Raw genomic sequence first — 11082 nt, forward strand, 5'->3', positions numbered from 1 at the left:
ATTATCGATAAATTATCAAAAAAAAATAAAAAAATGTTAGATACGAGCAACAACAGATTAGTAACAAAGTTCGTAGCTAATTCCAATTTTTCTATAGTGATATAATTCGTGATAATCAATGAAAGATTATAACTATTCGTTATCGTAATCAAGTTTTGCTTGCCTTCTTGTGAGAGATTGTAGGCATCATAACTATTGTGTCCATCTTAATGTTGTTTTCTCTAGCTTTTTGTGTCCTAACTCCTAAATAGTGCATTTGTGATCACAACATGAGTGCTCTTTGTGATTCTTCAAGATCTTATACTTTTTTGGTATTGAGAGGTATCTAACTTTCCAAACTAGTCTGAAATTTTTTTACCCTTACATTTCGGATCAACTTCAAGTCAATAACTAGTCAGCCACCACTATATGAACAGTCAAATACCAAGAACTAGGGGAAAATGCAACTATTACAACAAATTTTAAAGCCATGGATACCGTGTCTGAAAATATTTCTCACGATTGTATCTATCAAATGCATAACAGTTCATGACAACACTTGTATAAAGCTATCAACTTGATCATATATCAGTACAATCATCACAACCAATATTGCTATATGACCACTGTCAAATCTTGTAGTGAAGTGGTAAATACCCCTTTTATTTTTAATCAGAGGTCTTGAGTTTGATTCAGAAAATGAAATCGTTTTTGGTAGGGAGCGCCTTACCGCTAAAGTAATATTTTCAGGCACGAATCTAAATTAGTGAGACCCCAAAAACAGTACTAGATATCGTATGAGAAACGGGAAAAAAAAAATACTACATGGCCAACCAATGTCAAATCCACTATGGTAAGTACTTCTTCATCCTTAATTAAAAGGTCTTGTTTTCGTGCTCTAACTATTGAATCCTCTTTTGGTTGAGAGCGTTTTACATTCAAAATGAAATCTTTCGATGCAAATCCAAATTAATCGACCTTCAAAACAAATTGTACAATGGACACTAGGTGAGAAAACAAAAACAAATGCTATATGGCCAACCAATTCCAATTTTGTCAAGTTCTTGGAAAGATCCCAAGAAATGGATTGCCCTGTTCTAAACACAACTTATAACTTTTACTTTTACCCGTTAGGCTCAAAGTGGATAACAGATGGATAATTAAAATATTAAAATAAAATAAAAACATAGACGCATTCACTTGCATCATTTTTCAACCTCTCTTTTTGATGCACTTTCCTTGTACTTCCATCGTACAAAAAAGTAGCACCAAACATATTCACTAAAAAACAAAAAAAAAAAACTTACAAAATTTAAAATATTTTCTTGTTTTGTCACCATCCATTATTCTTTATTCCTCTCTTCTTATAAATATGAGGCTATTCAGACACAACATATCTTAGCAATCCCATAAACTTCTGTCTTTTTCTTGTCTCCCACCTTCTATTTTTGGATTTATTTGCATTTTTATGCAAATTTTGCTCCAATTTTTTAAACTATGGAGATAACTTCTATGAACAATGAGAAGCCTAGTAATTTTTTCACCAATGGATTATTGTGGTTTAAGTCCTTGCCTGAAAAATTATTTGCTAAGATTGTTGGAATTGCTAAGCAATTCAAGAAAATTGGCAAAGATGATCCAAGAAGAGTGATTCACTCACTTAAAGTTGGATTAGCACTCACTTTGGTTTCATTATTCTACTATTTCCAACCCCTTTACAATAGTTTTGGTGTTTCGGCAATGTGGGCTATCATGACTGTTGTGGTGGTCTTCGAGTTTTCTGTTGGTACTTTATATACTCCTTCTGTCTCATATTATATGACCGTATTTGACTGCACATGTATATCCTTTGAACTTTGGTCTCATAAGAGTTAGTTGTAAAATTTGTCGCTGATCGAACAAAGATCAAATAGGATTAGCTATGAAAGTTATATGTTGTTAGTGCTGGTTGACGTACCATGATATTTTTGGCATATGAAAATTTAACAAATTAATGACGGCAATAATCATTACTTAGTAGTAACTATTTTTCTATAAAAATATTTTCAGGTGCAACACTTGGAAAAGGATTAAATAGGGGAATGGCAACCTTGCTTGCTGGTGCACTAGGGGTTGGTGCACATTATTTGGCTAGCGCAACTGGTAAAGTTGTGGAGCCAATACTACTTGGGCTGTTTGTCTTTCTACAAGGTATAGATATTTGTTTATCTAGTACTTACTTTTTTAGCTTACCTAACTATCAATATTTATCATCATGCATACTACAAAGCAAAAACAAAGAACAGGAATTAACTCCGTTTATACATCGCTAATCTGTCATGATATAGCTCATAGCTAACATGATAATTTGATAATCCATCGTTAAATAGATTTTTGGTGTTTTGGTACTGATGGTTCCAAGAATTCTCTTTTCAATCTCTTGCGTATGCAGCATTTTCAACATGCACTATCAAAGCTATCATGATTTTTTGATAATCCGTCGTTAAATAGTATTAGTGGCGAAGTTTTGCTGTCGTCGGTCGCTAGCTAATTCCTTATTCTAAGAACTCTTAGGGATGGTTTGGTATGATGGATAAGCAAAAATAGTAATGAGATAAAAATTTAGCACCATCTTATCCTTTGTTTGGTTATTAATCATGGGATAAGGTATTCCAGGACTAAAAATAGTGTTGCGATAACTTATACCCATCAGAGGGTGGAATAGTAATCTTGGGATAACTTATCCCAGGATAAAACAGTGAAATTGACTAAAATAGCCCCGAGGTTCTCAAAACCTTTTTTCTACTACATAAGGTGGAGGCTATTTTTGTAAACAAACAATTTTTTCTTAAAAGTTATGCAATGCATGCTACTTTTAATACAACAAACCAAACAATCAATAAGAAATAATATCAGGATAACTAATCCCAACATAAATAATCCCAGTATAACTCATCTCAACATAATTAATCCCATCATAACTTGTGTTCAAACCAAACGACCCCTTACTAACATGACAATTTCACCCTTCTTTTTCATGCAGCATTTGCATCAACTTTCATAAGATTCTTTCCGCACGTGAAGGCCAGATATGATTATGGGATGTTGATTTTCATCTTGACATTTTGTTTGGTTTCAATATCTGGATTTAGAGTGGATGAAATAATTGACATGGCACATAAAAGGTTGTCCACAATACTCCTTGGTGCATCTGTTTGTGTTATTGTCTCAATATTTGTTTGCCCTGTGTGGGCTGGTGAAGATCTGCACAAGTTAGTGGCTCAAAATATGGAGAAGCTTGGCAAGTTCTTAGAAGGTAAAAAAATAAATTATCCGTACATTGTTTTTTAGTTGTTGGTAGATCATAGAACTGATAATATTATACATAAATAAATATATTATGCATCATGACGAAACACCTGGTCTTTTGAATTGATCGTGAGTCAAAAGAGCGATACTTATTATCCGAAAGACTCTTAGGGCTAGTTTGGTACAAGGGATAAGAATAAATAATCGTGGAATTAAATTTGAGATGAGTTTATCCTACGTTTGGTGGAACAAAATCACGGTATAAATAACTAATCTCGGGATTAGTTATCCCAAAATTGTAATGTTATTTCATCCTTGTGGAAGGATGGAATAACTAATCCCCAACCAAACGACCCCTTACTGAACTATTGAACTATAAGCCATGACGATTGTCGAATGAATTTTAATAAGCTATTGCTTACATACATAAAAGTGGAATTTGTATCTCTCGTATTTTTTATTTTTTTTTGGTGAAGAAAAAACTTTTATTAATCCTCACGAACCAACATTTACATTGTATCTTCCAGTTTAGTCCCTATTTAGAGTATGCAAATAAAACTTTTCATGTACAAGTGTATTTTCTATCTTAGTAGCTCCTCTATCCATTCCTTGTGTTTCTGCTTTTGTCTTCTACTGAGAAAGTAGTCTTTGCGGTCCCTGCATTCCTGTTGAACTTGAGTCAATAGGATGTGAGGTCTTGGGACTTTGGAGTCCCATACGGCTGAGTTCCTTGCCTTCCATATTCTGTATGTTAGAGCTGCTAGGGCCCCCAATACCAGTTCCCTTCACCCTTTTCCATGTGTTGTCCTGTCTAGTCTTCTCCATATACCGTTGAAATGTCTAGTCTTCTCCATATACCGTTGAAATCCAGTATCTGGGGTCTTTTCTGAAGCCATTGTAATAATTCCCCTAGGCATCTGTTGGAAAATTCACATCCATAGAATAAATGCTCGATGGTTTCTCTCTCGGTTCCACAAAGTACACACCTGTATCTCTCGTATTTGCCTATGAAACGTATCTGGCAGACATGTTAGGAATTACTTTTGAAAGAAACGTCCGGATACGTGACACAATGATAACAAATTATGTTTTTTTTGAAAAAGAAAAAAGAAAAATTAAGAAGTGCACTTTTTAAATATACATTTTGCATGATATTGACTTGGTACTTTTCCTTTGCTTCTATAAAATTCACAATTTCAATTTTATTTGGGTTGATATTTGACAAGTAGATTTTTCTCACAAACATAAAAACGAAAATTAGAATCCTCTTTTATATGTTACTCTATAACTTTATATACATTTTAATGAAAATTTCAGGATTTGGAGATGAGATTTTTAAATCATCAGAGGTTGAAGAGTCAAAAGACGCTAAAAAATCCTTGGTAGACTACAAAAGTGTTCTCAATTCAAAGAATACTGAAGAAACTTTGGTGAGTGACACGTGTTTTTTCCTTTCCAAAATGTGATTCTTTTTTTCATTTTCTTGAACAAGTATCTTTTTTTTTTCTTTTTCTTTTTGTTAAACAAGTATCAGTATTTATTTTCTAATTAACTCAATTATTTAATTTTATCTTACATTATTCTTAATATATTTTTTTCAGGCTAATTTTGCAAGATGGGAGCCAGGGCATGGGCAATTTAAATATAGACATCCGTGGAAACAATACTTGAAAATTGGAGGTCTCATTAGGCAATGTGCATGCAGGATTGATGCACTCAATGGCTATATCAACTCTGAAATCAAAGTAATTATTTATTAACTTCTTTTATATATATATATATATATATAAAGATGAAGATTTCTTTTAGCTATGCTAGTTCTAGATACATATAAAAAGGTGATCTGCTCTAAATTATTCACCAAGTTTGAAGAACCAAAATTAAATATAAATTAATAAAATGGATTTAAGTTATATACACGGATAGTTTAGCATGTAAATTATTATTTTTATCAATTTATTAGCTAATACCTTTTATGTTTATTCACTTGTAATTGCCTTATAAGTAATATCATTTTATAAATATATTTTGTATCGTCAAATCATAGAAATTAAACTCTTAAAAAAAATTATTTATCCTTATTTTGAAGCAAGTCTAGTTTAACATATTATAGTTGATTCATTACCATTTCTTTCAAATTAATATTTATCTTTTTTCCACCCGATAAGGAAAGCACTTTTGGGGTTTGACGATCATTGGTACTCCTTTGAATGGTTTACAAAATTTCCTATAATTACCTTTTAAGTCACCTGATCATACAAAATATCTCAACTTCATAAATGCATAGTACTTAATTAAACTGCTCAATATTCCTATTTTAAATTAAGTTGTAAATACACTGATTAACAGTTTAAAGATTTTTTTATACTATCAGTAAATTTCGATAGCATGTCAGTCATAACATGTTTACCATGTAACTAATTAATAATACAACAACAAAAAACAGCATACCCAATGTAATTCCACAAGTTGGATATGGGAGTGGGGAAGGTATGATGTATGCAGACCTTATCCTACCTCTAGTGGGTAGAGAGGCTGCTTCTGATAGACCCTCGATTACCAATTAATAATAATCATCCATTCTGAGGAAAGATTCTTGAATAACATGCTAAGAATAGTCTTATAAGTCCTTGTCCGTTATGTATGCTCCAGTAAGAAATATCAAAAAATTAACCTCCTCTCTCTCTCTCTCTATATATATATAGTTGACTTATAAGTTAGCTGACCTGATCATATATATAGCTAATTTCTTATACCATCAGTGCATAGAACTCAAACTTTTTCTATTTCAGGCACCAGAAGAGATCAAAGGAATGATCAAAGAAACATCAAAGAAAATGAGCATAGAATGTGGGAAAGCACTAAAAGAATTATCCCAAGCTGTGAGGAAAATGAATTTGCCAATTTCAGCTGATCAACATGTCACAAATGCCAAAAATTCAGCCAAGAATTTAAATTCACTTCTCAAATCAGGCATTAATTGGGAAGAAATTAATTTACTAGAAGTGATTCCAGTGGCTGCAATTGCATCAATATTAACAGATATTGTGATTTGTGTTGAAGAAATTGGACAAGGGGTTAATGAGCTTGCTTCATTAGCAAATTTTAAGAGGAGCAAAAATAAAGAAATAATTAATACAAAGGTGGTGGTGGAGAAAATAGAGTCAAACAATAATATTGAAGGGGCAACAACACAAGGAAGCAGAAAAGTCCATGCTTGTTCTTCTCAACATGATGATCATCATGTTGTTATTACTATTAATGAGCAAAATATGAAATTGTGATGTGTTAAATTTATTGGTTAATACTTCTACATGATGCACTACTATTTATTTTTTCTTTGAAAAAAAAAAAAAGTTTGGATGTCAGATAGAAGTTTCACCATTTGTGTGATATATAGAGAGATGGTTAATTAAAAAATTCTAGTATTATAAAAATGAAATATATGGATTTTTCTAACCTTTCATCATCTTAATTGCTACTTTTTTGTTGGATACGTTTTTATGCCACGAATAGTCAGGTGGGGTTCGAGCCTTGGGAATGGTGTGCGTTTTCGCTTTTAATGGGCCTTATGCATTGCATGGTACGTGAATCGAATTAGTTGGGGCACTATAGCGGGCACCGGACACCAGACATGAAACACAAAAAAAAAAAAAAAAAAAGGCCATTAGGTGGGAATCGAGCCCTAGGAATGAAAAAAATCGTGGTTGGGAGCGTTTTCATTTTTAATGGGTCTTTGCGGCGCGAATTCAAATTAACCTGGGCCTGATTAGGTACTAGACACTGGATATGATTATAGAAAAACTATAAAGATTGTTAGGTCGGGTTTGAGCCCTGAAAAAGAATTGTTTTTCACAGGGAGCATTTTTTTATTTAATGAACCTTATACGGTGCGATTCCGAATTAATCCAGACTTGATTGTGTGGAAGAAATTGGACAAGGGGTTAATGAGCTAGCTTCTTTGGCTCATCTTAAGCAGCCAAAATAAAGAAATTAATAAAAAGGTGGTGGTGAGGGGATAGAATCAAATATAATATTGAAGGAGGAGCAACACAAGGCAGCAGAAAAATCCTTGCTTGTTCTTCTCATGATGATGATCATGTTGTTATTAGCATCACTGACCAGAATTTGAAATTCTGATGAGTTAAATTTATTACAAGTGAAACTAATTATTGGTTAATACTTTTACATAATGCACTACCATTTATTTTATTTTATTTTCAAAAGAGTGTGAATGTGTGACCGGAGTCTCATGCACCATTTGTGTGATTAGAGAGGCTTAGAAAATTCTAGTATTATATCAAACTTGAACTATATGTTTTTTTTCTAACTCAACATCAATTGCCTTTTTTGTTGGATACTTTTTTTAAGTCGTCGACACTTCATGAAGATAGCTAGGTGAGATTCAAGTCCTGAAAGTGAAAAGATTCCTAACAGAAAGTGTTTTCGCTTTTAAATAACTTTACATGACGTGAATTTCGATATTATTACATAATACATGTGTGATTTATATTGAACTTTCACTTAGTAAAATAACTATATGTGCTATTGCGTTAACCTGTATCGGTCAGAAACGTATTGCAACTGCTTAAGAAAGATAAAATTAATATCAGTACTTACACATAATTATACGTAAGGTATTGAAATATATTTTAGCCAGCCAACACATTACCGACACTGTGTTATCAAAATTTCATGATTGTTCTTTTAGAATAAGGTCACTTATTATACAAAGCCGCCTACTTCTACATTTACATGAGTAAAATATATATCTAAAAGTGCCCTTAGAACTTGAGTGGTTCCTTTCATAGGGTAAGCTCATTAGTGGCTCCTTTAGTACACACGTTGTTTAAAAAGTGGCCTCGAAAGTTGCACAAAATATTTTAGGTAATATGCAATAACAGAAGTTTTCCTTCATTACGGAACGTACCCACTTCGTTCACCTAATCATTCATCAAAGTGTGAACAATAAAAATTATCGAAAATAGTTATAAGAAAATAGTTATAAGAGCGCAATGCGTGACCAGGCGCAATACATCATGAGTTTAACCTTATCTAAACTCTAAAGTTTGATATTAAAGTAGAAAGGGTAGAGTAAAAATATCGTTCATGGATCATCTTTTGGTCCTTCCTTTATAAAATAGTCACTACAATGTAGCTTCAAATTGTGCCTGTAAAACTACACTTGGTGCTTTTGCGGTGATTGACAAAATCTACTACGTACAAATTTTATATTGTTTTGCTATTTATTTGAGAATTCTAATTATTTTATTTTTGTGTAAATATTTGAGGAAGTGTATGACTCGTTCCTCTTAAAGAGAACTAGTTAAATGCGATCCTCAAATTAAAAAATCCTTCCAGTTGTTTAAAAAAGAACATGTTTTACGACCTCAAATTTCTTCACAATTGCATGAGCCAGATGTGCTCTTTCTTTTTGTGGGTTGATAGATAATAATGTGTATATGCTTTTCCTTTCTGGAGTTTTTCCCTGTCCTTTAAAAGACAGGGAATTAATTATAAATTGTGGCTATTTATAAATTGTATCCAAAGATAATTTCTAACCGTGCACTACTAACTTTTATCTCGGGTGTCATATATGTCTAATATTTGTTCTGATGTACCAAAAACATAGGAAGTGAAACTCATAATATAGGCCCCTCTTTACATATGTGGAACTGATCATCAACCACTTGCAAATAACTTTTTCTTCTTACTTACAAGTCCTCTTAAGCTGAATACAACTTGTTGCCTCAAGACATTTTTTTATTTAAGCACTTATCCAGGTGTCCTTTCTCTTCAACCTTATAATAGTTTCTTTCAAAAAAAAAAAAAATTACTTAAGGTACAGCTGTAATATATTACTTCACCTCAGTTTAAATTATACAATATTGACATTTCTAAAGTATCTCAATTAACTTTTAACAAACGAATGAAATTTCAAAGTCCTTGCTTAGAAACTCGCTCTTGTTTGGATGGTTGTTAGTTGTTACCTATTGCATTGTAACGTGTAGTTAGTTTAAATACAATTTTTGTTTTGATTGTTACTTAGATTTTAATGTGTCATATCGTTAAATACATCGTTACAGAACAACGAAAAGTTTCATTTTATGTAATGATCGATTTGGTGTTATTGCATCGTTAACTTATCTTCTTCTTTTTTTCCCATTTTTATTATCTAATAATTCTATTTTATCATTTACCCTATCTTTTTATGGTAGCTCTATCCGTACCCTACTTTTTTTTTTTTTGTAAGTTTATCCTTCAAGTCGTTGATGTGTGAGATAACGTAATGATGAGAAACGATACAATCTATCCAATCGGTGTGTTACTCAAAACAATACAATACAATACGATACAATAAAACACAACACATTACAATATAGTACGTGTTAGAATATGTCTGAAAAGGGTTTATCGAAATTGTCCCATTTCAATTGGGATTCGATAATTGTCTCATTCCAACTAGGATTCGACTGGCTTGTCCCATTCCAGCTGGGATTTTGAACGTCTTCAACCCCTATTTAAAGGAGATCTTCAGCCAGAACATCAAGAGAAAAGAAAAAGGAGAAAGAGTTTTCATTCAGTGATTGTAATCTTTCGTTTCCTTTGATCTCGTTGTGCTTCGACACCTTGTTGAGATCGTTTTGTACTCCTCACCTTATAGTTGATTTCTCTGCGCTTCACGCCCGTGGTTTTTCCCATTTTGGGTTTCCACGCAAATCTTGGGTTCATTACGTTTATTACTTTCTTGCATTATTGTTCTTGTATTGGTGCATCCTAATCGGTTCTGCTGCATCACTCGTTTAATTCTTAACAAGTGGCATTAGAGCGTTCAAGACCTAGGACGTCTATTGTAACCAAGTTTGACATCGAGAAGTTTGACGGCAAGATAAGCTTTAATAGCTGGAAAGTTCATATGCAAGCCATTCTTACCCAGAACAAATTAAAGAAGGCTCTTCTTGGGAAATCCAGGAAAGCTGAGTCTGCGACAGATGATCAATGGGAGGAATTGGATGAAAAGGCGCTTTCAAATATCCAACTATGTCTATCTAAGACGGTTCTTCGCGAGGTTATTCATGAAACTACTGCAGAATGCCTCTGGTTGAAGTTAGAGTTACTCTACATGACGAAAAGTCTCGCAAATAAAATTCGTCTAAAGGAACAACTATACACATTCTCTATGGCTGAAGGTACCCCCATTCAAAATCATCTTGATGAGTTCAACTCTGTTATTCTTGACCTAGAAAATTTAGACGTTAAGGTCGAAGATGAGGATAAAGCAATATTGTTGGTGGTCTCCCTACCCTCTATGTATAAGCGCTTTAAAGAAATCATGCTATATGGTGGTAATGAAAAATTGAGTTATGAGGATGTCAAATCTAATTTGTTGTCCAAAGAAAAATTTGATTTTGAAGTGCGTTTTGAAGGCAAACGACAAGGTTTTTCTGTTAGAGGAAATTCCAATGATAAAGGGAGTAATAGAAAGAATTTTAGGTCAACATCTAGAGGCCGTAAATTCAACAATGATAAATTCTACAAATACTGCAAGAAGACAAACCACGTAGTTAGTGATTGTCATAAATTGAAGAATAAACTAGAGAGAGAAGAAAATAACAAAATGCTGCATAAAACCGCTAAAGCAGGAGTTGTTCAAAGTGATTCCGAAGGTGATGTTTTAACGGCCGTCTCTGTTGATAAGAAAAAAATCCTCTGAATGGGTTTTTGATTCTGAATGTACATATCACGTGTGTCTTCATTGTCACGACCCAACTAGAGGGCCATGACGGGTACCCGGAGCCAACTACCGAGCACCAC

At 33.1% G+C, this 11082-nt stretch overlaps 1 protein-coding gene across 1 annotated transcript; it reads left to right on the forward strand.

The window, feature by feature from the left end:
- The first annotated feature begins 1076 nt into the window (after positions 1-1076).
- On the forward strand, positions 1077-6703 carry LOC132599503 (aluminum-activated malate transporter 2-like). Its single transcript, XM_060312861.1, has 6 exons — positions 1077-1765; positions 2029-2169; positions 3002-3274; positions 4585-4697; positions 4869-5012; positions 6060-6703. Exons 1-6 carry the CDS (start codon positions 1477-1479, stop codon positions 6549-6551), a joined length of 1452 nt encoding a protein of 483 aa, XP_060168844.1. The 5' UTR covers positions 1077-1476; the 3' UTR covers positions 6552-6703.
- The last annotated feature ends 4379 nt before the right edge of the window (positions 6704-11082 follow it).

This window comes from Lycium barbarum, chromosome 6 (assembly GCF_019175385.1).
Source record: "Lycium barbarum isolate Lr01 chromosome 6, ASM1917538v2, whole genome shotgun sequence".
Classification (NCBI taxonomy): domain Eukaryota; kingdom Viridiplantae; phylum Streptophyta; class Magnoliopsida; order Solanales; family Solanaceae; genus Lycium; species Lycium barbarum.